The following is a 27,968-nucleotide window of genomic DNA, read 5'->3' as shown; positions in this document are numbered from 1 at the left end:
GCGCGCCGGCCCTCCTGTCGGGGCAACACGCGGGGCCCGGCGTGATGGCGTCAGCGGGGGCCCGGACGTGATGACGTCAGCGGGTCCTGCGCGGGGGCCTGTGGCGATGGAGGCGTAGAGGCGGCGGCGGCGGCGGCAGGTGAGGGGCGCGAGCCACCGAGGCGGGGGCGGCCGACGACCCTCCCCTCCCCTCCCCTCGCCCCGCCCTGCCCTCCCTTCCCCTCCCCTCATCGCCGGCCACCGCTTCCTGGTCCCCGTATTTTCCCATGATCCCCCGCGACCGCATCCTCCCCCCCCCCCCCATATTTCCCGTGACCCTCCGCGCGTTGGTTGGCCAACCTCCCCCCGGCCTGAGGCGGGAGAGGCCCCCCCCCCCAACTTGGGAGGCAGAGGTCATAGGTCATCCCTGTCACCAAGGGCCAGTCACCTCACTTCTCCGGGCCTCAGTGACCCCATCTGGAAAATGGGGATTAACAGTGGGAGCCCCATGTGGGACAACCTGGAAGCAGTGGCCTAGGGGAAAGACCACGGGTTTAGGAGTCGGAGGTCATGGGTCAGCCCTGTCACTTGGGGCAAGTCACCTCACTTTTCCAGGCCTCAGTGACCTCATCTGGAAAATGGGGATTAACAGCGTGAGCCCCACGTGGGACAACCTGGAAGCAGTGTGGCTTAGGGGGAAGACGACGGGTTTAAGAGTCAGAGGTCATGGGTTCTAATCCCGGCCCCACCACTTAGCTGTGTGACTTGGGGCAAGTCATTTCACTTTTCCAGGCCTCAGTGACCTCATCTGGAAAATGGGGATTAACAGCGTGAGCCCCATGTGGGGCAACCTGGAAGCAGTGTGGTTTAGGGGGAAAAGGACGGGTTTAGGAGTCAGAGGTCGTGGGTTCTAATCCCAGCCCTGCCACTTGTCTGCTTGGGGCAAGTCACTTCACTTCTCCGGGCCTCAGTGACCTCATCTGGAAAATGGGGATTAACAGCGTGAGCCCCACGTGGGACAACCTGGAAGCAGTGTGGCTTAGGGGGAAGACGACGGGTTTAAGAGTCAGAGGTCATGGGTTCTAATCCCGGCCCCACCACTTAGCTGTGTGACTTGGGGCAAGTCATTTCACTTTTCCAGGCCTCAGTGACCTCATCTGGAAAATGGGGATTAACAGCGTGAGCCCCATGTGGGGCAACCTGGAAGCAGTGTGGTTTAGGGGGAAAAGGACGGGTTTAGGAGTCAGAGGTCGTGGGTTCTAATCCCAGCCCTGCCACTTGTCTGCTTGGGGCAAGTCACTTCACTTCTCCGGGCCTCAGTGACCTCATCTGGAAAATGGGGATTAACAGCGTGAGCCCCACGTGGGACAACCTGGAAGCAGTGTGGCTTAGGGGGAAGACGACGGGTTTAAGAGTCAGAGGTCATGGGTTCTAATCACGGCCCCACCACTTAGCTGTGTGACTTGGGGCAAGTCATTTCACTTTTCCAGGTCTCAGTGACCTCATCTGGAAAATGGGGATTAACAGCGTGAGCCCCATGTGGGGCAACCTGGAAGCAGTGTGGTTTAGGGGGAAAAGGATGGGTTTAGGAGTCAGAGGTCGTGGGTTCTAATCCCAGCCCTGCCACTTGTCTGCTTGGGGCAAGTCACTTCACTTCTCCGGGCCTCAGTGACCTCATCTGGAAAATGGGGATTAACAGTGTGAGCCCCATGTGGGACAACCTGGAAGCAGTGTGGTTTAGGGGAAAGAGGACGGGTATAGGAGTCAGAGGTCGTGGGTTCTAATCCCGGCCCCACCACTTAGCTGTGTGACTTGGGGCAAGTCATTTCACTTCTCCGGGCCTCAGTGACCTCATCTGGAAAATGGAGATCAACAGTGTGAGCCCATGTGGGACAACCTGGAAGCAGTGTGGTTTAGGGGAAAAAGGACGGGTTTAGGTGTCAGAGGTCATGGGTTCTAATTCCAGCCCCCCTACTTAGCTGTGTGATTTGGGGCAAGTCACCTCACTTCTCCAGGCCTCAGTGACCTCATCTGGAAAACGGGGATTAACAGTGCGAGCCCCATGTGGGACAACCTGGAAGCAGTGTGGCTTAGGGGAAAGAGGACGGGTTTAGGAGTCAGAGGTCGTGGGTTCTAATCCCAGCCCTGCCACTTGTCTGCTGTGTGACTTGGGGCAAGTCACCTCACTTCTCCGGGCCTTAGTGACCTCATCTGGAAAATGGGGATTAACAGCATGAGCCCCATGTGGGACAACCTGGAAGCAGTGTGGCTTAGGGGAAAGAGGACGGGTTTAGAAGTCTGAGGTCATGGTTTTTTTTTTTTTATGGTATTTGTTAAGCGCTTATTATGTGCAAAGCACTGTTCTAAGCGCTGGGGGGATACAAGGTAATCAGGTTGTCCCATGTGGGGCTCACAGTCTTAATCCCCATTTTACAGATGAGAGAACTGAGACATAGAGAAGTTAAGTGACTTGCCCAAAGTCACACAGCTGACAATTGGTGGAGTCGGGATTTGAACCCATGACCTCTGACTCCAAAGCCCGCGCTCTTTCCACTGAGCCACGCTGCTTCTAATCCGGCCCCGCCACTTGTCTGCTGTGTGACTTGGGGCAAGTCACCTCACTTCTCCAGGCCTCAGTGACCTCATCTGGAAAATGGGGATTAACAGTGTGAGCCCCATGTGGGGCAACCTGGAAGCAGTGTGGTTTAGGGGAAAGAGGGTGGGTTTAGGAGTCAGAGGTCCCGGCCCCACCACTTGTCTACTGTGTGACATTGGGCAAGTCACCTAACTTCTCTGGGCCTCAGTTCCCTTATCTGTAAAATGAGGATTAAGACTGTGAGCCCCCCGTGGGACAACCTGATCACCTTCCACCTCCCCAGTGCTTAGAACAGTGCTTTGCACATTGTAAGAGCTTAATAAATGCCATTATTATTATTATTATTATTTCTCTCTCACCCCGGGGTCGTCCTGGGGGCCGTGGTGGGGCCGGGAGCAGGTGAGAGCCCACTTTACTAATTCATTCAATGGTATTTAATGATAATAATAATAATAATGACATTTGTTAAGCATTATGTGCAAAGCACTGTTGTAAGCGCTGGGGGGGATACAAAGTGATTTATTGAGCACTCACTGTGTGCAGAGCACTGGACTAGTACAGTCCAGTCCAGTGCTCTGCGCACAGTAAGCGCTCAATAAATACGATTGAATGAATGAATGATGAATGAATGAATGACTAAGCGCTTGGGAAGTACAAGTCGCCAACATATAGAGATGGTCCCTACCATAATAATAATAATAATGGTATTTGTTAAGCGCTTACTCTGTGCCAAGCACTGTTCTAAGCACTGGGGGAGATCAGGTTGTCCCACATGGGGCTCTCAGTCTTCATCCCCATTTTACAAAGGGGGGAACTGAGGCACAGAGAAGTTACCCAAAGTCACACGCAAGCGCAGGAGGGAGAATAATAATAATAATAATAATGGCATTTGTTAAGCACTTTCTATGTGCAATGCACTGTTCTAAGCGCTGGGGAGGATACAAGGTGATCAGGTTGTCCCACGTGGGGCTCACAGTCTTCATCCCCATTTTACAGGTGAGGTCACTGAGGCCCAGAGAAGTAAAGTGACTTGCCTAAAGTCACACAGCTGACGATTGGCAGAGCCGAGATTAGAACCCATGACCGTTGACTCCCAAGCCCGGGCTCTTTCCACTGAGCCATGCTGCTTCTCATAGTAATAATAATAATAACTGAGGTATTTGTTGAGCACTTACCACGTGCCAGGCACTGTACTAAGTGCTAGTGTGGGAGTGGAGAAGCAGCGTGGCTCAGTGGAGAAGAGCCCGGGCTTTGGAGTCAGAGGTCATGGGTTCAAACCCCGGCTCCGCCAGTTGTCAGCTGTGTGACTTTGGGCAAGTCACTTCACTTCTCTGTGCCTCAGTTACCTCATCTGTAAAATGGGGATTGAGACTGTGAGCCCCACGTGGGACAACCTGATCACCTTGTAACCTCCCCAGTGCTCAGAACAGTGCTTTGCACATAGTAAGCGCTTAATAAATGCCGTAATTATTATTATTATTATTATTATAGTGGAGGGAATACCAGCAAATTGGGTTGGACGTAGTCGCTGTCCCAAATTGTAATTATAATTGCAGTATTTGTTAAGCGCTTACTGTGTGCCAAGCACTTTTCTAAGCGCTGGGGGAGATACAGGGTAATCACGTTGTCCCATGTGGGTTCACAGTGCTAGTCCCCATTTTACAGATGCACGGAGAAGTGAAGTGACTTGTCCAGGGTCACGCAGCGGCACACACAGAGGGGTGGAGGTGCCAAGGACCGTGGCGGGGGTGTCTTTGACCAGCCAAACCTCCCCCGGTTTGGGGCGGGGGGTCTGAAGCGTCACCAGGCCTCAGGACCAAGGGCTACTCGCTCCCCCGTGGGGGGCTTCCCAACGCCTCTCGGGCCCGAGCGGCGACTCCACTGTTGGGTAGGGACCGTCTCTATACGTTGCCAACTTGTACTTCCCAAGCGCTTAGTACAGTGCTCTGCACACAGCAAGCGCTCAATAAATACGATTGAATGAATGAATAAATATGAATGAATGAATGACCCCGGATGGTGGGGCTGAGGCCCCAGCCTCAATCCCCCCTCGGTGAGGGGTCTCAGTAGCCTCCCCCTTTTAGACTGTGAGCCCGCCGTTGGGTAGGGACTGTCTCTCTATGTTGCCAATTTGTACTTCCCAAGCGCTTAGTACAGTGCTTTGCACATAGTAAGCGCTCAGTAAATACGATTGATGATGATGATGACGATGATGAGTGAACTTCACTGACCCCCAGGACCCCCCCCCTGCTCCGGTGGGACGGGACTGGACTTGAAGTGGACTGTTGAGCCTTTCCACCCCTCCGCGCTGGTCGGGGGGCTTCCCGGGGCTTCAGGACATCCCCAGTCTCCCATCCCACTAGCCGGGAAACCAAAAGGGTCCCAGGAAGGATCAGTGGGTGCCGACCGTAAGCTCGCCGCGGGCAGGGAATGTGTACCGTACTCTCCCACGCGCTCGGTGCGGTGCTCGGCGCGCGGTAAGCGTTCACTAAACGCGACTAACTGACCGGCTGCCCTTCGTCCCTGCAGGCCGCTGACCACCGGCCCGCAGCCCGGCCAAGCCATGGAGCCCCCCGACGCCACCTTCATCGAGGGGGTGGGCAACGAGGTGACGGTGGTCGTGGGCGTGGCGGTGCTGGCCCTGGCGCTGGTGTTGGCCTGGCTGTCCACCTACGTGGCCGACGGCAGCGGCCAGCTGCTGGGCACCATCGTGGCGGCCGGGGACGCCGCGGGCCTCCGGGTGGACCACCTCGTGGGCGGCTCCGTGGCCCCCCAGCCGGCCGAGCCCCCGGGGTCGCCCGCCCGCGGCGAGGAGAAGGCCGAGGGAGAGGGCGGGGAGCCCGAGCCCCCCGGGGAGCCCGGGGCCGGCGGCGGGGCCGAGTCCGGCCCGGACCCCCTTCTGGATATCCGGGGGCTGCCCCCACGGGTCCCGGAGGAGGAGGAGGGCGGCCCCGGGCCCCCGGCCCCCGGCCCCGGCGGGACCAGCCCGAGCCTCATCAGTGTGCGCCTCAAGTTCCTGAACGACACGGAGGAGCTGGCCCTGGCCCACCCCGAGGACACCGTGGGGACCCTCAAGAGGTAACCGGGGCGGAGGGGGCGGCACCCCGGGCCCAACCCTCGGCGCCTTGGGCTCCGACCGTCGCCGTAGAGCCCCTCCCCACAGCGCCTGTATATACGTTTGTACGTATTTAGAGAAGCAGCGTGGCTCGGTGGAAAGAGCCCGGGCTTTGGAGTCAGAGGTCATGGGTTCGAATCCCAGCTCCGCCACACGGCTGCTGTGTGACCTTGGGCAAGGCGCTTAACTTCTCTGAGCCTCAGTGACCTCATCTGTAAAATGATTAAGACTGGGAGCCCCACGTGGGACTACTTGATCCCATTGTATCCCCCCCAGCGCTTAGAACAGTGCTTTGCACACAGTAAGCACTTAACAAATGCCATCATCATTATTACTATTATTATATTTATTACTCTATTTTACCTGTACATATTTATTTTCTTTGGTTTATGTTTTGTTTTGTTGTCTGTCTCCCCCTTCTAGAGAGTGAGCCCGCTGTTGGGTAAGGACTGTCTCTATATGCTGCAAACTTGGACTTCTCAAGCGCTTAGTCCAGTGCTCTGCACACAGTAAGCGCTCAATAAAAACGATTGAATGAATGGAGAGCATGGGGACTCAATCGCTCGGTCATATTTTTTGAGCACTCACTGTATGCAGAGCACTGTATTAAGCACGTGGGAGAACACAGTGCGACAATCAACAGACACGTTCCCCGCCCACGACGAGCTTATTCATTCATTCATTGTCGTGTTTATTCATTCATTCATTCAATCAATCAATCAGTCGTATTTATTGAGCGCTTACTGTGTGCAGAGCACTGGACTAAGCGCTTGGGAAGTACAAGCTGGCAACATATAGAGACAGTCCCTACCCAACAGTGGGCTCACAGTCTAGAAGGGGGAGACAGAGAACAAAACCAAACATACTAACAAAATAAAATAAATAGAATAGATAGGTACAAGTAAAATGAATAGAGTAATAAATATGTACAAACATTTATACATATCGTATTTATCGAGCGCTTACTCTGTGCAGAGCACTGGACTAAGCGCTTGGGAAGTACAAGTTGGTAACATATAGAGACGGGACCGTACCCAACAGCGGGCTCACAGTCTAGGAGGGGGAGACAGAGAACAAAACCAAACATACTAACAAAATAAAATAAATAGAATAGATAGGTACAAGTAAAATAGAGTAATAAATACGTACAAACATTTATACATATCGTATTTATCGAGCGCTTACTCTGTGCAGAGCACTGGACTAAGCGCTTGGGAAGTACAAGCTGGCAACATATAGAGACGGGACCGTACCCAACAGCGGGCTCACAGTCTAGAAGGGGGAGACAGAGAACAAAACCAAACATACTAACAAAATAAATAGAATAGATAGGTACAAGTAAAATAGAGTAATAAATACGTACAAACATTTATACATATCGTATTTATCGAGCGCTTACTCTGTGCAGAGCACTGGACTAAGCGCTTGGGAAGTACAAGTTGGTAACATCTAGAGATGGGACCCTACCCAACAGCGGGCTCACAGTCTAGAAGGGGGAGACAGACAACAAAACCAAACATACTAACAAAATAAAATAAATAGAATAGATAGGTACAAGTAAAATAGAGTAATAAATATGTACAAACATTTATACATATCGTATTTATCAAGCGCTTACTCTGTGCAGAGCACTGGACTAAGCGCTTGGGAAGTACAAGCTGGCAACATATAGAGACAGTCCCTACCCAACAGTGGGCTCACAGTCTAGAAGGGGGAGACAGAGAACAAAACCAAACATACTAACAAAATAAAATAAATAGAATAGATAGGTACAAGTAAAATAGAGTAATAAATATGTACAAACATTTATACATATCGTATTTAACAAGCGCTTACTTTGTGCAGAGCACTGGACTAAGCGCTTGGGAAGTCCAAGTTGGTAACATATAGAGACGGGACCGTACCCAACAGCGGGCTCACAGTCTAGAAGGGGGAGACAGACAACAAGACAACACATATTAATAAAATAAAATAAATAGAATAGTAAATACGTACAGTCCAGAGGGGATGCCGGCCTTCCGCAGGATGGGTAAGGCGGCAAAATCCCGGGGGGCAGAAAGGGGCCCCATTTGGGGCCGTCGGTCCCCCCCATCGCACGTCGGGAGCGTCTCCCCACCGGCTGGGGAGGATTATAATTAAAAGGGTGGTACTGTGAAGCGTCTCCTCCGGGCCGGGCACGGGGGAAGTAGATAGCAGATGAGCGGGTCCGCCCCGGGCCCGGCCTTGACGCCCACTCTCTCCCTCCCTCCGTGCGGCCCAAGCAAGTACTTCCCCGGCCAAGAGCAGCGGGTGAAGCTCATCTACCGCGGCCGGCTGCTGCAGGACCCGGCCCGCACCCTGCGGTCCCTCCACGTCACCGACAACTGCGTCATCCACTGCCAGCGCGGCCCCGCTCCGGCCCCCCCGGACCCCGGGGCGCCCCCGGGCCCGGCGCCCCAGCCCGCCGCCTCCGGCCTCTCCGCCCTCGGCCTGGGCAACCTCATGGTGCCCGCGTTCGTGGTCATGCTGGGCGTCATCTGGTACTTCCGCATCAACTACCGCCAGCTCTTCACCGCGCCCGCCACCGTCTCCCTGGTGGGCATCACCGTCTTCTTCAGCTTCCTGGTGTTCGGCATGTACGGGCGGTGAGGGAGGCCCCGGGCCGGCGGACGGACTCGGGGAGGGGGTCCCCGCCGCCGCCGCTGCCCCTTCCCCTCGGCTTCGCACGCTTCAGGTTCCGGAGCGCCCGCACCGACTCTCTCCTTTTGGCAATGGCGACATCAAGTCCCAGGACCCTAAATGGGGGGCGGGAAGCCCCCCTCCCCAAGTCCCGGAGCGGCACCAAAGCTCCTCAACTTTTCTAGAGCACTTGCGACGATCCCCTCCCCGTTTTTATACCGCGTTCGTGAAGACGAGAGAGCGACGTTTTCTTCCAAGGTGAGGCTGGGGCTGGCAGGACTTGGGGCCCCTCCACAATATCTTGGGGGGTTGGGGAGGAGTCGGGCCGAGCCCCTGGCCATCAGCCTTTGAGAAGCGCCCGCCAAACTCAGACCCGCAGGCTACCAATCGGGAGATGCGTTTATTGGGGTGGGAGGGAGGGACATAACACAGCGTTTACAAAGTTAGCTACCTGTACGGGATGGATTACATACGCAAAAATAAAAAGTTTCCAGACCCCACGGCCCCGTCGTGCCTATCGCCCGCCCCCAGTCCCGGCATGCATCCTGCCACCCCCCACACCCGGGGCTAGGTGACCCTTGAAAACATGACACACAGCCCCCCTTGGCTCAGACATGTCACGATAGGACAAGGTGAAACAGCACACCTAGCTGGGGGTGGGGGGCTGGGAGCAGCTTGTGGAGGGGGGGCTCTGCCGGCCCCCAGCCTCGGGAAGCCCAAGGGTCAAGGTGAGCAAACCAGCTCTAAGCCCTTCCACTTTCTGATCCCGAAGCCTTGAGGGGGGGAGGGACGCTGGGCTCCCAAGTGGCCTTTTGGACCGGAAGCAGCGGGACCGGGACATGGGAAATAAGGGATTGACCCCCACCCTTTCCCCAGCCACGGTCGGAGGTTAAAAGCAAGTTTTGTGGCCTGAGCGGGCATCCACAAGGCCTCCTCTCCCTCCCCAGGAGCCAGTCCTTTCGAGTACAACCCCCGTTGGGGACTCTGGGAAAGGTGGGGCACAGTCCGGCCGCCCCTTTGCCCGGCTCGGGCCCCGTGCAGACAGGAGGGAGCCCACCCCGGCCCCCCACCCCCACCCAGCAGGGCAGAGGAAGCCGAGGCCACCTGGTTCAGTCCCCCGCTGGCCCAGGCCGCCCAGCCCGGGGCCCCCGGCCGCCACACCAGAATAATAAATAATGTAAGAACAGCCAGAGCAATGGCCAGCCGGCGGGGCGGGGGTCCGGGGAGCCGGAGCCACCCTGGGAGCGAGAGGGAGCCCTCGCCCCAGGAGGGGGATGAGGTAAAAAAAAAAAAAACCGAAGAAGCACCATGCCAGCTAGGGTGCCCCCCAGCCCCTCTCCACCTTGGCACCAGCCCGGCCTGAGGGGCAAGGAGCACTGGCCCGGCCCTTCCGTCCGGCAGCCTGCCGCGGGCAGGGCCCGAAGACCCCCGGCTTCCCTCGGGGCCGGGGGAGAGGGGACCGGAGCGGGTGGGGGGTGACCGGAGCCGCTCTACCGCCGGCTCGCCGGCCCCCACGTCCACCCACGGAGCCTCCGGCCGGGGCCGCCCCCCAAACGGGGCTTCCCGGCCGGCCCCGCGGGTCCTTGCGGGCGCCGCGACCGGCCTCCGTCTCCTCGGGCGCCGCTGCCCGGTGGCGGGGCCTCCCCCCGGCTCGGGGGGCACCGCGGGGGTGCCCCGGGAGATGCCGCAGCTCAGTTGACGTCGTCGTAGATGCCGGGCGTGGGGGGCGCCGGGGGCGCGGGCGGCTTGGGCTTCTTCTTTTTGCTGGAGCCGAGGCCCGGGGCCGGGCCCGCCAGGCTCAGCGGCGGCTTCTTCTTCTTGCTCTTGCGCGACTCGGAATTGTTGGTGCCTGGGGAGGGGGCCGAGGGGCAGGGCCGGTGGGCCACCTCCCGGCCGCCGCTCCCCGGCCCCCTCCCTCCCCGAGCCAAGGGGCGCGGGGCCCCCTCCCACCCTCACCCCACTTCTCACTGGTCTTGGAGGAGGCAGAGTCCGGCGGGGAGAGGTCCGCGGGCCCGTCCCACTGCAGCCGGCTCATCAGGGCCTGGCCCTCGGCCCCGTCGAAGCTGTTCTCCGCCGAGCCTTCCACCTCGGGCAGCGAGCTGCGGACGATGCCCGGGGGTCGGGGGGGGAGGAGGGCACGGGCCCCGGGTCAGCGGGGAACCGGGCGGCCCCCCCCCTCCTCCGCCCGGCCCCAGATACCCTCGCCCGGCCCCGGGGCCACTTACGCGGAGGAGCCCAGTTGGTAGACTCTGACTGCCCGCCGCTGCTCGTCCGTATGCTGGGGGCAACGCAGGGACCTGCCCCGGCGGGGTGGGGGGAGGGAGAAAGCGGGGGACCTTCAGAGCTGGGGGACGGGGACGGGGGGGTGCCTGACGGTCCCGGCCTCGCCCTCCCTCCCCCCACAACGTGCAGTGCCCCCCGCCCCGGCCCACCTTACCTTGTGCACATCTTCTTAGTGTGTTCGGAGATCACCCCGCATTGCTGCCGGAGGGACGCGCAGGTGAGGAGGGGCTGGAGGGGGGCGACCCTTCCCTCCCCCCAGCATGCGCCTACACGCCTACTGATAATAATAATAATAATAATAATAATAATAATAATAATAATGATGGCATTTGTTAAGCGCTTACTATGTGCAAAGCACCGTTCTAAGCGCCGGGGGGGATACAGTGTGATCAAGTCATCCCACGTGGGGCTCACAGTCTTAATCCCCATTTTTACAGATGAGGGAACTGAGGCTCGGAGAAGTTAAGCGACTTGCCCAAGGTCACACAGCAGACTTGTGGCGGGGGCCAGGATTCGAACCCATGACGTCTGGCTCCAAAGCCCGGGCTCTTTCCACTGAGCCACGCTGCTTCTCTATAATAATAATAATAATGATGATGACAGCACTTAACAAGCGCTTACTATGTGCAAAGCACCGTTCTAAGCGCTGGGGCGGTTACAAGGCGATCGGGTTGTCCCACGGTGGGGCTCACAGCCTTCATCCCCATTTTCCAGATGGAGAAGTGAAGTGACTTGCCACAGTCTTTTAGACTGTGAGCCCACTGTTGGGTAGGGACTGTCTCTATATGTTGCCAACTTGTACTTCCCAAGCGCTTAGTACAGTGCTCTGCACATAGTAAGCGCTCAACAAATACGATTGATGAAGATGAAGTCACACAGCTGACAGGTGGCGGAGCCGGGATTTGAACCCATGACCCCTGACTCCAGAGCCCGGGCTCTTTCCACTGAGCCACGCTGCTTGTCTGCGCACACACGTGCAAGCACATCTCTGTATCGCCTCCCCTCCCTCCCACCCACCCACCCCCGGTCCCGGAGGCTCACAGTGGTAAGCAGAGAGCGTAGCTCCTCGGGGCCCAGAGACTCGTAGTTGATCCCGGCCGAGCTGCTGTACTGCAGGGCAGAACACGGGGTCTCGGTGGGCGGGGAGGGGCACAGGACGGGGTTTCGGTGGTGATGATGATGATGATGATAGCATTTATTAAGCGCTTACTATGTGCAAAGCACTGTTCTAAGCGCTGGGGGGGCATACAGGGTGATCAGGTTGTCCCACACGGGGCTCCCAGTCCTAATCCCCATTTTTTTCTACAGATGAGGCAACTGAGGCACAGAGAAGTGAAGTGCCTCGCCCAAGGTCACACAGCTGACAAGTGGCGGGGCCGGGATTGGAACCCAGGACCTCGGACTCCAAAGCCCGGGCTCTTTCCACTGAGCCACGCTGCTTCTCAGCGGTGGGGAGCAGGAGGGAGGAGAGGGGGTCACGGTGAGGGGGAGCGGGGGGAGAGAAAGTCGCGGTGGCAGAGAGGAGGAAAAGAGGGTCTTGGGTGCGGTAGGAGAGAAGAGATTTGGGAAGGGAGGGGGCGGCAACCGAGGGAACACCCCCCCAGAGGACATAAGAGGTGGCCCTAAGTGGCTCTTTAATAATAATTATGATATTTGTTAAGCAAGCACTTACTGTGTGCCAGGCACTCTATCAATCAATCAATCGTATTTATTGAGCGCTTACTGTGTGCAGAGCACTGTACTAAGCGCTTGGGAAGTACAAGTTGGCAACATATAGAGACGGTCCCTACCCAACAGTGGGCTCACAGTCTACTAAGCACTGCGGTGCATACGAGCAAATCTGGTTGGGCACAGTCCCTGTCCCACATGGAGCTCACAGTCTTCAGTCTTCATATATATATATATATATATATATATATACATACATATATATGTGTGTGTGTGTGTGTGTGTGTATGTGTGTGTGTATATATGTTTGTACATATTTATTACTCTATTTTATTTGTACATATTTATTCTATTTATTTTATTTTGTTAATATGTTTGGTTTTGTTGTCTGTCTCCCCTTCTAGACTGTGAGCCCGCTGTTGGGTAGGGACCGTCCCTAGATGTTGCCAACTTGTACTTCCCAAGTGCTTAGTCCAGTGCTCTGCACACAGTAAGCGCTCAATAAATACGATTGAATGAATGAATGAATGTTCTAAACTGTGAGTCTGCTGTTGGGTAGGGACCGTCTCTGTTACCAACTTGTACTTACCAAGCGCTTAGTACAGTGCTCTGCACACAGTAAGCACTCAATAAATACGATTGAATGAATGAATGAATGAATGAATGAATTTTCTAAACTGTGAGCTCGCTGTTGGGTAGGGACCGTCTCTATATGTTGCCAACTTGTACTTCCCAAGCGCTTAGTACAGTGCTCCACACACATTAAGCACTCAATAAATACGATTGAATGAATGAATGAATTTTCTAAACTGTGAGCCCGCTGTTGGGTAGGGACCATCTCTACGTGTTGCTAACTTGTACTTCCAAAGCGCTTAGTCCAGTGCTCTGCACACAGTTAGCGCTCAATACATACGATTGAATGAATGAATGAATGAATTTTCTAGACTGTGAGCCCGCTGTTGGGTAGGGACCGTTTCTATATGTTGCCAACTTGTACTTCCCAAGCGCTTAGTCCAGTGCTCTGCACACAGTAAGCGCTCAATAAATACGATTGAATGAATGAATGAATTTTCTAGACTGTGAGCCCGCTGTTGGGTAGGGACCGTCTCTATCTGTTGCCAACTTGTACTTTCCAAGCGCTTAGTCCAGTGCTCTGCGCACAGTAAGCGTTCAATAAATACGACTGAATCCCCATTTTCCAGAGGAGGTAACTGAGGCCCAGAGAAGTGAAGTGACTCCCCCAAGCTCCCACAGCAGTCAAGCGGTTGAGGCGGAATTAGAACCCAGGACCCGATTCCCAGGCCCGTGCTGTATCCACCACGACGCCATGCTGCTTTCTCTTGGCTGGCTCCCGCCCATTTGGAGGTCCCGCCCAGCAGGCGAGACTAGGCTGTGAGCCCACTGTTGGGTACAGACTGTCTCTATATGTTGCCAACTTGTATTTCCCAAGCGCTTAGTACAGTGCTCTGCACACAGTAAGCGCTCAATAAATACGATTGAATGAATGAATGACTGAGGCCTTCCCAGACTGAGCCCCTTCCTTCCTCCCCACCTCGTCCCCTTCTCCATCCCCCCATCTTACCTCCTTCCTTTCCCCACAGCACCTGTATATATGTTTGTACATATTTATTACTCTATTTATTTATTTATTTTACTTGTACCTATCTATTCTATTTCTTTTATTTTGTTAGTACGTTTGGTTTTGTCTCCCCCTTTTAGACTGTGAGCCCACTGCTGGGTAGGGACTGTCTCTCTATGTTGCCAATTTGTACTTCCCAAGCGCTTAGTCCAGTGCTCTGCACACGGTAAGCGCTCAATAAATACGATTGATTGATTGAATGAATGAATGAATGACTGAATGAATGAATGAGAAGCAGACAGCGTCCGTCCCAGGGCCCCTGCCCTCTCCACGGGACCCCAGCCCGGGGGACGAGTCCCCTGCTCACCTTGAAGGGGTCAGAGTTGCTGCTGAGCTCCCCTAAGAGAAGACGAGAATTGAGGGGGGTGGTCAGCACGGGGGGCATCGGGCCGGGAGCTCGGTCCAGGGCCCGCGGGAAGGGCTCTGGCCTCACCCCCGCGGGACCAAACTTTCCCCCCCAAAACCACTCACCGTTTTTGTGTTTGAGAGACTTGGAACGGCGAGGCGAGTTCGGGTTCTGGAATGAGAGAGACGGGGGCTTTTGTGGGGAGGGACTCCACAAATTCCATAAATTCCGCCGAGGGCACTGACCGGACCCCCCCCCAGCCCCTCTCCCGGCCTTTCCCGCGCCCCCAGGAGCCCGCTCACCTTGTCCGATTTTCTCTTCTTGGCTGTGGTGGGGAGAAGGGGGGAACGGAGCAGAAAGAGAAGGAAAGGCCCGTCATCCCCGGGGCCCGGAATGCCCTCCCTCTGCCCATCCGCCAAGCTAGCTCTCTTCCTCCCTTCAAGGCCCTACTAAGAGCTCACCTCCTCCAGGAGGCCTTCCTGTGAGCCCACTATTGGGTAGGGACTGTCTCTATATGTTGCCAACTTGTACTTCCCAAGCGCTTAGTACAGTGCTCTGCACACAGTAAGCGCTCAATAAATACGATTGACTGATTGATTCCCACAGAGCCCCTTCCTTCCTCTCCCCCTCGTCCCCCTCTCCATCCCCCTCATCTTACCTCCTTCCCTTCCCCACAGCACCTGTATATATGTATGTACGCATTTATTACTCTATTTATTTTCCTTGTACATATCTATTCTATTTATCTTGTTAGTATGTTTGGTTTTGTTCTCTGTCTCCCCCTTTTAGACTGTGAGCCCACTGTTGGGTAGGGACTGTCTCTAGATGTTGCCAACTTGTACTTCCCAAGCGCTTAGTCCAGTGCTCTGCACACAGTAAGCGCTCAATAAATACGATTGATTGATTGATTCCCACACTGAGCCCCTTCCTTCCTCTCCCCCTCGTCCCCCTCTCCAACCCCTCATCTTACCTCCTTCCCTTCCCCACAGCACCTGTATATATGGATGTACGTATTTATTACTCTATTTTACTTCTACATAGAACAGTGCTTTGCACATAGTAAGCGCTTAATAAATGCCATTATTATTATTATTATTATATCTATTCTATTTATTTTATTTTGTTAGTATGTTTGGTTTTGTTCTGTCTCCCCCTTCGAGACAGTGAGCTCACTGTTGGGTAGGGACCGTCTCTTGATGTTGCCAACTTGGACTTCCCAAGCGCTTAGTACAGTGCTCTGCACACAGTAAGTGCTCAATAAATACGATTGATTGATTGATTGATTGAAGGAGAGTTTAGGCTCAGGCTGGCACTCCAACGCCAAATCTAAGATTATAGGAGGTGATGCTCCCTTGTGAGGAAGGATGCTCAAATGTGTCCTCTTCCAAGAGCTCAGTCCGGTGCTTTGCGCCCAGTAAGCGCCCAATAAATACTACCCCCACCCCCTGGTTTGCCCCATTTCCAGCCCCTCTCCCCCCGAGCGGCCACCTTTCTTCTCCGAACCGTACGACCAGTCGTTATCGTTGATGTCGTCGTTGTCCTCTTGGTCGCTCTCGGACTTGTTCATGTTGTTACTGCTGGCGATCCTGCCGGGGCGGGGGGAAACCGGGCACAGATACCATTAATAATAATAATAATAATAATAATAATAATAATAATAATGATGGCATTTGTTAAGCGCTTACTATGTGCAGAGCACTGTTCTAAGCGCTGGGGGGGGATACAAGGTGAGCAAGTTGTCCCACGTGGGGCTCACAGTCTTAATCCCCATTTTACAGATGAGGGAACTGAGGCTCAGAGAAGTGAAGTGACTTGCCCAAGGTCACACAGCAGACATGTGGCCGAGTTGGGATTCGAACCCATGACCTCTGACTCCAAAGCCCGTGCTCTTTCCAATGAGCCACGCTGCTTCTCCTAAGCAGCTCCAACTTACTACTCCAACTTGTACTTCCCCAACTTGTACTTCCCAAGCGCTTAGTACAGTCATCATCATCAATCGTATTTATTGAGCGCTTACTATGTGCAGAGCACTGTACTAAGCGCTTGGGAAGTACAAATTGGCAACATATAGAGACAGCCCCTACCCAACAGCGGGCTCACAGTCTAAAAAGTCCTCTGCACACAGTAATAATAACAATAATAATAATGACGATGGCATTTGTTTGTACTTCCCAAGCGCTTCCCAATTTGTACTTTCCAAGCGCTTAGTACAGTGCTCTGCACATAGTAAGCGCTCAATAAATACGATTGATGATGATGATGATTTGTTAAGCGCTTACTATGCGCAGAGCACCTTTCTAAGCGCTGGGGTGGATACAAGGTGATGATGATGATGGTATTTGTTAAGCGCTTACTATGTGCAAAGCACTGTTCTAAGCGCTGGGGAGGTTACAAGGCGATCAGGTTGTCCCAAGGGCGGCCTCCCAGTTTTAATCCCCATTTTACAGATCAGGGAACTCAGGCACGGAGAAGTGAAGTGACTCGCCCAAAGTCCCACAGCTGACCGTTGGCGGAGCCGGGATTTGAACCCGTGACCTCCGACTCCAAAGCCCCGGCTCTTCCCACCGAGTCGCGCTGCTCAAGCTGCCCCACGGGGGGCTCCCAATCTTAATCCCCATTGTACAGATGAGGTCACTGAGGCTCAGAGAAGTTAAGGGACTTGCCCAAGGTCACACCAGCAGTCACGTGGTGGAGTCGGGATTCGAACCCACGACCTCTGACTCCAAAGCCCGGGCTCTTTCCGCTGAGCCCCGCTGCCTCAATAAATACGACTGAATGAATGAATACTCTGGAGCTGGGCGGTGCAGCGCGGCTGTGATAACAATAGTCGCGGGATTTGGGATGCCCTTACAACGCGCCAGACACTATACTAAGCGTTGGGGCAGATACGGGGCATCTAGAGAAGCAGCCAGGCTCAGTGGAAAGAGGCTTTGGAGTCAGAGGTCATGGGTTCAAATTCCGGCTCCGCCAATTGTCAGCTGTGTGACTTTGGGCAACTCACTTCAGTTCTCTGGGCCTCAGTAACCTCATCAGTAAAATGGGGATTAAGATTGTGAGCCCCACGTGGGACAACCTGATCACCTTACAACCTCCCCAGCGCTTAGAACACTGCTTTGCACATAGTAAGCACTAATAAATGCCATTATTATTATTATTATCAAGCGCTTAGTACAGTGCTCTGCACATAGTAAGCGCTCAATAAAAACGATTGATGATACGAGGTAATCGGCCCTGTCCCACATAGGGCTCACGGTCTTCAGCCCCATTTTCCTGAGGCCCAGTGAATAACAATTTAATAATCATTTTGGTGTTTGCTGCACACTTTTACCACGTGCTAGGCACTGTAATAATAATAATGGCATTTATTAAGCGCTTACTATGTGCAAAGCACTGTTCTAAGCGCTGGATAATGTTGTCATTTATTTAAACGCTTACTATGTGCAAAGCACTGTTCTAAGCGCTGGATTATGATGTCATTTATTTAAGCGCTTACTATGTGCAAAGCACTGGTCTAAGCGCTGGACAATGATGTCATTTATTTAAGCGCTTACTATGTGCAAAGCACTGTTCTAAGCGCTGGATAATGATGTCATATATTAAGCGCTTACTATGTGCAAAGCTCTGTTCTAAGCGCTGGATAATGTCATTTATTAAGCATTTACTATGTGCAGAGCACTGTTCTAAGCGCTGGATAATGATGTCATTTATTTAAGCGCTTACTATGTGCAAAGCACTGGTCTAAGCGCTAGATAATGTCATTTATTAAGCGCTTACTATGTGCAAAGCACTGTTCTAAGCGCTGGATAATGATGTCATTTATTAAGCGCTTACTATGTGCAAAGCACTGTTCTAAGCGCTGGATAATGCCATTTATTAAGCGCTTACTATGTGCAAAGCACTGTTCTAAGTGCTGGATAATGATGTCATTTATTAAGCGCTTACTATGTGCAAAGCACTGTTCTAAGCGCTGGATAATGATGTCATTTATTAAGCGTTTACTATGTGCAAAGCACTGTTCTAAGCACTGGATAATGATGTCATTTATTAAGCGCTTACTATGTGCAAAGCACTGTTCTAAGCGCTGGATAATGATGTCATTTATTAAGCGCTTACTATGTGCAAAGCACTGTTCTAAGCGCTGGATAATGATGTCATTTACTAAGCGCTTACTATGTGCAAAGCACTGTTCGAAGTGCTGGATAATGTCATTTATTAAGCGCTTACTATGTGCAAAGCACTGTTCTAAGTGCTGGATAATGATGTCATTTAAGCGCTATGTGCAAAGCACTGTTCTAAGCGCTGGATAATGATGTCATTTATTTAATCGCTTACTATGTGCAAAGCACTGTTCGAAGTGCTGGATAATGTCATTTATTAAGCACTTACTATGTGCAAAGCACTGTTCTAAGCACTGGATAATGATGTCATTTATTTAAGCGCTTACTATGTGCAAAGCACTGTTCTAAGCGCTGGATAACGATGTCATTTATTAAGCGCTTACTATGTGCAAAGCACTGTTCTAAGCGCTGGATAATGATGGCATTTATTAAGCGCTTACTATGTGCAAAGCACTGTTCTAAGTGCTGGATAATGATGTCATTTAGTTAAGCGCTTACTATGTGCAAAGCACTGTTCGAAGTGCTGGATAATGTCATTTATTAAGCGCTTACTATGTGCAAAGCACTGTTCTAAGCGCTGGATAATGATGGCATTTATTAAGCGCTTACTATGTGCAAAGCACTGTTCTAAGCGCTGGATAATGATGTCATTTATTTAAGCGCTTACTATGTGCAAAGCACTGTTCTAAGCGCTGGATAATGATGTCATTTATTTAAGCGCTTACTATGTGCAAAGCACTGTTCTAAGCGCTGGATAATGATGTCATTTATTTAAGCGCTTACTATGTGCACAGCACTGGTCTAAGCGCTGGATAATGATGTCATTTATTTAAGCGCTTACTATGTGCAAAGCACTGTTCTAAGCGCTGGATAATGATGTCATTTATTAAGCGCTTACTATGTGCAAAGCACTGTTCTAAGCGCTGGATAATGATGTCATTTATTTAAGCGCTTACTATGTACAAAGCACTGTTCTAAGTGCTGGATAATGATGTCATTTATTAAGCGCTTACTATGTGCAAAGCACTGTTCTAAGCGCTGGATAACGCTGTCATTTATTTAAGCGCTTACTATGTGCAAAGCACTGTTCTAAGCGCTGGATAATGATGTCATTTATTAAGCGCTTACTATGTGCAAAGCACTGTTCTAAGCGCTGGATAATGATGTCATTTATTAAGCGCTTACTATGTGCAAAGCACTGTTCTAAGCTCTGGATAATGATGTCATTTATTTAAGCGCTTACTATGTGCAAAGCACTGTTCGAAGTGCTGGATAATGTCATTTATTAAGCGCTTACTATGTGCAAAGCACTGTTCTAAGCGCTGGATAATGATGGCATTTATTAAGCGCTTACTATGTGCAAAGCACTGTTCTAAGCACTGGATAATGTCATTTATTAAGCGCTTACTATGTGCAAAGCACTGTTCTAAGCGCTGGATAATGATGTCATTTATTTAAGCGCTTACTATGTGCAAAGCACTGTTCTAAGCGCTGGATAATGATGTCATTTATTTAAGCGCTTACTATGTGCAAAGCACTGTTCTAAGCGCTGGATAATGATGTCATTTATTTAAGCGCTTACTATGTGCAAAGCACTGTTCTAAGCGCTGGATAATGATGTCATTTATTTAAGCGCTTACTATGTGCACAGCACTGGTCTAAGCGCTGGATAATGATGTCATTTATTTAAGCGCTTACTATGTGCAAAGCACTGTTCTAAGCGCTGGATAATGATGTCATTTATTTAAGCGCTTACTATGTGCAAAGCACTGTTCTAAGCGCTGGATAATGATGTCATTTAAGCGCTTACTATGTGCAAAGCACTGCTCGAAGTGCTGGATAATGTCATTTATTAAGCGCTTACTATGTGCAAAGCACTGTTCTAAGCGCTGGACAATGATGTCATTTATTTAAGCGCTTACTATGTGCAAAGCACTGTTCTAAGCGCTGGATAATGATGTCATTTACTTAAAGGTTTACTATGTACAAAGCACTGTTCTAAGCGCTGGATAATGATGTCATTTATTAAGCGCTTACTATGTGCAAAGCACTGTTCTAAGCACTGAGGTTACAAGGTGCTCAAGTTGTCCTACGGGGGAGCTCACAGTGTACTGAGCGCTGGGGTGGATACAAGCAAATCGGGTTGGACCCAGTCCCTGTCATCCATTCAATCGTATTTATTGAGCACTAATTGTGTGCAGGGCACTGTACTAAGCGCTTGGGAAGCCGAATTCGGCAACAAACAGAGACAATCCCCGCTCACAACGGGCTCGCAGTCTCAATCCCCATTCTACAGATGAGGGAACCGAGGCCCAGAGAAGTGAAGTGACTTGCCCAAGGTCACACAGGAGACATGTGGCAGAGCCACATGCTCAGAGAAGCAGCGTGGCTCAGTGGAAAGATCCCGGGCTTTGGAGTCAGAGGTCATGGGTTCGAATCCCAGCTCCGCCAACTGTCCGCCGTGTGACTTTGGGCAAGTCACTTCACTTCTCTGGGCCTCGGTTCCCTCATCTGCAAAATGGGGATTAAGACTGTGAGCCCCACGTGGGACGACGTGATCACCTTGTATCCCCCCAGGGCTTAGAACAGTGCTTTGCACATAGTAAGCGCTTAACAAATGCCATCATTATGATTATGATTATTATAGAGCCGGGATTAGAACCCAGGTCCTTCTGACTCCAAGGCCCGGGCTCTATTCGCTAAGCCACGCCGCTTCTCCAGCCAAGAGAGAATAATAATAATAATAATGATGGCATTTATTAAGCGCTTACTATGTGCAAGGCACTGTTCTAAGCACTGGGGAGGTTACAAGGTGATCAGGTTGTCCCACATGGGGCTCACAGCCTTCATCCCCATTTTACAGACGAGGTAACTGAGGCCCAGAGAAGTGAAGTGACTTGCCCAAAGTCATACAGCTGGCAATTGGCGGAGCTGGGATTTGAACCCGTGACCTCTGACTCCAAAGCCCGGGCTCTTTCCACTGAGCCACGCTGCTTCTCACAACCCAGGAGCCCGGGAATGCCGAGCCCAGGAGTCGGGGGTCATGGAACACCGGAGTGCCGAGCCCAGGACCCCAGGCATTTATTACTATTAGTCGTATCTACTAAGCGCTTACTGTGTACAAAGCACTGTACTAAGCGCTCGCTACAGACCCATCTGTAAATTCTATTAATGTCAGTCTTGCCATCTAGACTGGCAGCTCCCTGTGGGCAGGGCCTGACTCTACTGTGCTTTGCACATAGTAAACGCTTAATAAATGCTTACTAGGAGAAGCAGCATGGCTCGGTGGAAAGAGCCCGGGCTTTGGAGTCAGAGGTCATGGGTTCAAATCCCGGCTCCGCCAACTGTCAGCTGTGCGACTTTGGGCAAGTCACGTCACTTCTCTGGGCCTCAGTTCCCTCATCTGTAAAATGGGGATGAAGGCTGTGAGCCCCCCGTGGGACAACCTGATCACCTTGTAACCTGCCCAGCGCTTAGAACAGTGCTTTGCACATAGTAAGTGCTTAATAAATGCTATCATTATTATTATTAAATGCCATCATTATTATTATTACTGTCTATTGCTTTGTACTCTTCCAAGCACTTAGTCCAGTGCTCTGCACATAGTAAGTGCTTAATAAATGTTATCATTATTATTATTAAATGCCATCATTATTATTATTATTATTACTGTCTATTGCGCTGTACTCTTCCAAGCACTTAGTCCAGTGCTCTGCATGCAGTAAGCGCTCAATAAATACGATTGAATGAATGAAGCACACAGGGAGCGCTCAATAGATACCACTGTACACTGTAAGCTCGTTGTGGGCCGGGAAAGTGCCCGTCTGTCGTTATTCATTCATTCGATCGAATTTATTGAGCGCTTACTGTGTGCAGAGCACTGTACTAAGCGCTTGGGAAGTCCACGTTGGCAACCTAAAGAGACAGTCCCTTCCCAACAGTGGGCTCACAGTCTAGAAAGGGGAGACAGAGAACAAAACAAAACATATTATTAACAAAATAAAACAAATAGAATATGTGCAAGTAAAATAGAGTAATAAATACACAAAATACGTCATTATGCTGTATTCCCCCAAGCGCTTAGTAGGGAAGCCACATGGCTTAGTGGCAAGAGCACGGGCTTAGGAGTCAGAGGTCATGGGTTCGAATCCCGACTCCGCCACTTATCGGCTGTGTGACTTTAGGCGAGTCACTTCACTTCCCTGGGCCTCAGTTCCCTCATCTGTAAAATGGGGGTGAAGACTGGGAGTCCCCCGTGGGACAATCTGATTACCTTGTATCTCCCCCAGCGCTTAGAACAGTGCTTGGCACATGGTAAGCGCTTAACACGTACCAATATTAATCAATCAATCGTATTTATCGAGCGCTTACTGTGTGCAGAGCACTGTACTAAGCGCTTGGGAAGTCCAAGTTGGCAACCTATAGAGACGGTCCCTTCCCAACAGTGGGCTCACAGTCTAAAAGACTGTTATGGTGCTCTGCACACAGTAAGCGCGCTCTATAAATACAACTGACCGACTGACTGAGCCCACTGTTGGGTAGGGACCGTCTCTATATAATAATACTAATAATGATGGCATTTGTTAAGCGCTTACTATGTGCAAAGCACTGTTCTAAGCGCTGGGAGGGATATAACGTGATCAGGTTGTCCCACGTGGGGCTCACAGTCCATCCCCATGTTACAGATGAGGGAACTGAGGCTCAGAGAAGTTAGGTGACTTGCCCACGGTCACACGGCAGACCTGTCGTGGAGCCGGGATTCGAACCCATGACCTCCGATCCCAAAGCCCAGGCTCTTTCCACTGAGCCACGCTGCACTTCACTTCTCTGGGCCTCACCGGGTAAAATGGGGATTAAAACTGTGAGCCCCCGGGTGGGACCACTATATGTTGCCAACTTGGACTTCCCAAGCGCTTAGCACGGTGCTCTGCACACTGTAAGCGCTCAATAAATACGATTGATTGATTGATTGATGGAAAAGCGGGCAAAGGGGGGCGGCTGACGGGGTGGGGGCCCGGGCGTACCGACGGTTGGCAATGCGACTGCTGTTGCGGCCCATTCCCAGGCATTTCTCCAGGTGCGGGGCGAAGCGGGAAGCCGCGATGCTGCGGCTGCAGTTGGGGCAGACGCACTCCTTGTTCTTCCACTGGTTGTACACCTGCCCAAAGATGTCCACCCCGGGCTGGTCCACAATTTCTGCAGGGGAAAAGGGAGGAGCTCAGTTCAGTCCCGGGCCCCGTCCTCCCGGACCCAGGGGTCGGCCGGGAAGGGCCGGCTCCTCTCCCGCCGCCCCGGCCGAAGAGGTCTCGGAGAAGCGGCGTGGCTCAGCGGAAAGAGCCCGGGCTTTGGAGTCGGAGGTCGTGGGTTCAAAGCCCGGCTCCGCCAGGTGTCGGCTGGGTGACTCTGGGCGAGTCGCTTCACTTCTCTGGGCCTCTCTGGAAAATGAGACTGGAAGGTGACGGTTCCTCTGGTCCCCTCTAGACTGCACGGTCGTTGCTGTTTCTCGTTCTGTTGTACTCTCCCCCTTCTAGCCTGTGAGCCCGCCGTTGGGTAGGGACCGTCTCTAGATGTTGCCGACTTGGACTTCCCAAGCGCTTAGTACAGTGCTCTGCACACAGGAAGCGCTCAATAAATACAACTGAATGAATGAATGAATATGGGGATGAAGACTGTGAGCCCCCCGTGGGACAACCTGATCACCTTGTAACCTCCCCAGCGCTTAGAACAGTGCTTGCCACATAGTAAGCGCTTAATTCATTCATTCAATCATATTTACTGAGCGCTTACTGTGTGCAGAGCACTGTACTAAGCACAGCCATTACAGTACACAGACTGTACTAAGCTTAATAAACGCCATTATTACTATTACTATTATTATTATTATTAGTAGTAGTAGTAGTAGTAGTGCCATTATTACTATTTAGTCCTTTTAGACTGTGAGCCCACTGTTGGGTAGGGACTGTCTCTATGTTGCCAACTTGGACTTCCCAAGCGCTTAGTCCAGTGCTCTGCATATAGTAGGCACTCAATAAATACGACTGATTGATTGATTATTATTATTAAGAGGTCGAGGCTTGTCAGGCAGCAAGATGCCCGACTCCTAGAAGACACTGGGGATGGGGGGGCCGGGAGGCTGACCCAAGCCTGGCCTCGTCCAAGGGCTCCCAGTAGAGACCGTGGGGGAGGGCGTCGGGAGAAGGTCTTCTAGACTGTGAGCCCACTGTTGGGTAGGGACCGTCACTATATGTTGCCAACTTGTACTTCCCAAGCGCTTAGTACAGTGCTCTGCACACAGTAAGTGCTCAATAAATACGATTGATTGATTGATTGATCCCCCTCCCCCTCGTCCCCCTCTCCATCCCCCCATCTTACCTCCTTCCCTTCCCCACAGCACCTGTATATATGTATATATGTTTGTACATATTTATTACTCTATTTATTTTACCTGTACATATCTATTCTATTTATTTCATTTTGTTAGTATGTTTGGTTTTGTTCTCTGTCTCCCCCTTTTAGACTGTGAGCCCACTGTTGGGTAGGGACCGTCTCTATATGTTGCCAACTTGGACTTCTCAAGCGCTTAGTCCAGTGCTCTGCACACAGTAAGCGCTCAATAAATACGATTGATTGATTGATTGATGGAGAAGCAGCGTGGCTCAGTGGAAAGAGCCCGGGCTTTGGAGTCAGAGGTCAGGGGTTCAAATCCCAGCTCCGCCACATGTCTGCTGTGTGTCCTTGGGCAAGTCACTTAACTTCTCTGGGCCTCAGTTACCTCATCTGTAAAATGGGGATTAAGACTGGGAGCCCCCCGTGGGACAACCTGATCCCCTTGGAACCTCCCCAGCGCTTAGAACAGTGCTTTGCACATAGTAAGCGCTTAATAAACGCCATCATCATTTTTATTATTATTATGGGGAAAGGGCGAGGGAAGGGACGGGTCCAGGGCCTCCAGGAGGAGAGGCGAAACCCAGGCCCCGGTGCAGGAGGCGGCGGCCCTCTGCGGCCCCTCGGCCCAGTCTCACCAAAGTCCTTCGTGCTGTCGGGGTCCGTGTCGTCCAGGAAGAAGTAGCCGCACTTGACCGCCCGGTGAACCTCGAAGCAGAGCCCCAGGCAGGCATCTTCCACCAGGTCCGTGAAGATCTCGTGAGCGAAGGCCTTGGGGGGCCGAGGGTGGGGGTGGGTTATGGGGCGAGGGCACCCCGCCATGCCAAGCAGCTCCCCCATCCCCTCGCCCCCCGCTGCCAGTGAGCCCCTCAGAGTGCCCCCCCCCCCGCCATCCCAGCCCCCCAGCGGGGCAGGGCCCAGAAACAGGGGCTCCCACACGGTCACCTCCAGCTTGCTGTTATCCAGGCCAGACAAAGACATTTCCTCCATTTTCATTTGCAAACCCTCGAGGAGAAGCGGACGCTGGGACTGTTCATAGCACGGTCGGGGGCGAGGCCACTGCGCACACAGGTCAGTCAGTCAGGCAGCGGCACCGCGGCACACCGCACCATACTGAGCGCTCGCTCGGGAAAGCGTGTAGGAGACACCACCGCTGCCCCTTTCGCTCTCAAGGACTGAAAGGTCGGAGACCAGGTCAACCGCGTGAGACCCCTGGGCCCGGGGAGAAACGTCAGCTTCGCGGCGCCTCCATCCCCAACCCCCTCCTCACCGGGCAGGGTGCCTCCCGAGCGCTTAGTACAGTGCCCTGCTCACAGTGAATGCTCAGAAAATACGACTGATTGATGACAGGCCCACATGGAACCAGGTGATGGTTCCTCTGGTCCCCTCTAGATTGCACGTTCACTGTGGGCAGGGAATCTGTTTTTCGTTCTGTTGTACTCTCCCAAGCGCTCAGTACGGTGCCCTGCACACAGGAAGCACTCAATAAATACGATGGAATGAATAAATGCATCAATGAGAAGGGTTTAGGGGGTACTGGGTGGGCAAAGGACAGCATAATAGCCAAACACGGCTTTTCCCACATCCTCCGATCCCAAGCGACTCCCCTTTAGGGCAGCTGAGAAAACCCCACACCCCAAATCCCTGTCCTGTTCCTGCTGCGGGAAACGAGGGGGGCGTGGAAGAGAAGGCACAGAGGAGGGGAGCTTCCCTTCCCGGGTGGACGGATGGGTGGACGTTGCCCAGGCCCCCGGGGCGGACAGGGAGTGAAGGGAGGATGGGGAGGATCCCTTCCCCTCGGCCTTCCTCGTGTGGAGCATCAACTAGGCCAAAGCCGGGCCCCCGAGAAGGACAGAATGGAAGGGAGGAAGGCTGGGGGGTTGGAATTGAGGGTCTGGGGGTGGTGCTGGGAATCTGGGGGTGGAGCTGGGATCTGGGGGTGGTGGGGAAGCTGGAGGTCTGGAGCTGGGGGCCTGGAGGTGGAGCTGGGGGTTCGGGGAGGGGAGTAGAGCTGGAAGTGGAGTTGGGGAATCTGGAGTAGAGGTGGGGCTCTGGTGCTGGGGACCTGGGGCTGAAGCTGGGGGGCTGGGGCTCCTGTTGGGGGGCTGGAACTGGAGGGCTGGGCTGGGGGGCTGAGGCTGGAGTTCTGGGGCTGGAGCTGGAGCAGGGGTCTGAGGCTGGATCAAGGGGGCTGGGGCTGGAGTTCTGAGGCTGCAGCAGGGGTCTGAGGCTGGATCAAGGGGGCTGGGGGGCTGGGGCTGGAGCAGGGGGTCTGGGGCTGGAGTTCTGAGGCTGCAGCAGGGGTCTGAGGCTGGATGAAGAGGTCTGGGGCTGGAGCAGGGGGTTTGGGGCTGGATTAAGGGGTCTGGGGCTGGAGCTGGGGGTCTGAGGCTGGATCAAGGGGTCTGGGGCTGGAGTTCTGAGGCTGCAGCAGGGGTCTGAGGCTGGATTAAGAGGTCTGGGGCTGGGGCAGGGGGTTTGGGGCTGGATTAAGGGGTCTGGGGCTGGAGCTGGGGGTCTGGGGCTGGAGGTCTGAGGCTGGAGCAGGGGGTCTGGGGCTGGAGTTCTGAGGCTGGAGCAGGGGTCTGAGGCTGGATTAAGGGGTCTGGGGCTGAAGCAGGGAGTTTGGGGCTGGAGCAGGGGGTCTGAAGCTGGAGCAGGGGTCTGAGGCTGGATTGAGGGATCTGGGGCTGGATCAGGGGGTCTGGGGCTGGACGATCAGGGGGGCGGGGGCTGGATCAGAGGGTCTGGGGCTGGGTCAGAGTGTGTGGGGCTGGATCAGGGGGTGTGGGGCTGGCGCAGGGGGTGTGGGGCTGGCGTTCTGAGGCCAGAACAGGGGGTCTGGGGCCGCGGGGTCGCCCCTCCGTCTCCATGGTTCCAACCGCAATGGGGAACCTCCTTCGGGAACAAAGGCCTTGCGCAGGGCCGGGGGTCTCGGGGGCGGGGAGGGGAGGGGGGGGGATGGAGGGGGCGGACAACGGCCCCGCCCAGCGCGGGTCCCGGGGGAGGCCCCGCCCCCTCCCCTCTCCCTCCCCTCCCCTCCCCTCCCGGTGCCCCGCGCTCGCTCCCTCCCTCACTGACTCACGGCCTCACTTACCCCGCCCGGGAGGGACCTCCGGGCCCGGGGGCGTCTCTCTCAGAGCCCGGGCCGGGGGCGTCTGGTCGGGCTCCCGCTGTCCATG

General features: G+C 53.4%; 2 protein-coding genes across 2 annotated transcripts; one reads left to right on the top strand and one right to left on the bottom strand.

Moving 5' to 3' along the window:
• Positions 1-65: 65 nt before the first annotated feature.
• Positions 66-8,742, top strand: TMUB2 (transmembrane and ubiquitin like domain containing 2). Its single transcript, XM_038753632.1, has 3 exons — positions 66-139; positions 5,105-5,653; positions 7,952-8,742. Exons 2-3 carry the CDS (start codon positions 5,139-5,141, stop codon positions 8,316-8,318), a joined length of 882 nt encoding a protein of 293 aa, XP_038609560.1. The 5' UTR covers positions 66-139; positions 5,105-5,138; the 3' UTR covers positions 8,319-8,742.
• ATXN7L3 (ataxin 7 like 3) lies at positions 8,736-27,968 on the bottom strand. The gene is made up of 13 exons (XM_038753631.1): positions 27,884-27,968; positions 25,732-25,845; positions 25,425-25,557; positions 23,427-23,598; positions 15,773-15,870; positions 14,587-14,609; positions 14,410-14,455; positions 14,246-14,277; positions 11,673-11,741; positions 10,786-10,829; positions 10,574-10,645; positions 10,317-10,447; positions 8,736-10,197 (listed from the first exon to the last, which is right to left on the bottom strand). Exons 2-13 carry the CDS (start codon positions 25,780-25,782, stop codon positions 10,040-10,042), a joined length of 1,029 nt encoding a protein of 342 aa, XP_038609559.1. The 5' UTR covers positions 25,783-25,845; positions 27,884-27,968; the 3' UTR covers positions 8,736-10,039.

This window comes from Tachyglossus aculeatus, chromosome 11 (genome assembly GCF_015852505.1).
Source record: "Tachyglossus aculeatus isolate mTacAcu1 chromosome 11, mTacAcu1.pri, whole genome shotgun sequence".
Taxonomy (NCBI): domain Eukaryota; kingdom Metazoa; phylum Chordata; class Mammalia; order Monotremata; family Tachyglossidae; genus Tachyglossus; species Tachyglossus aculeatus.
The sequence above is the reverse complement of the archived record's forward strand: the minus strand, read 5'-3'. Positions and strand labels throughout refer to the sequence as shown.

Coding starts and splice junctions, on each gene's coding strand:
- TMUB2 (XM_038753632.1), top strand. CDS start 5,139: ATGGAGCCCCCCGACGCCACCTTCATCGAGGGGGTGGGCAACGAGGTG. Junction 5,654..7,951: donor ACCGTGGGGACCCTCAAGAG/GTAACCGGGGCG, acceptor GTGCGGCCCAAG/CAAGTACTTCCCCGGCCAAG.
- ATXN7L3 (XM_038753631.1), bottom strand. CDS start 25,782: ATGAAAATGGAGGAAATGTCTTTGTCTGGCCTGGATAACAGCAAGCTG. Junction 11,742..14,245: donor GCAACTCTGACCCCTTCAAG/GTGAGCAGGGGA, acceptor TCTGCCCTGCAG/TACAGCAGCTCGGCCGGGAT. Junction 10,448..10,573: donor TACCAACTGGGCTCCTCCGC/GTAAGTGGCCCC, acceptor CATCGTCCGCAG/CTCGCTGCCCGAGGTGGAAG.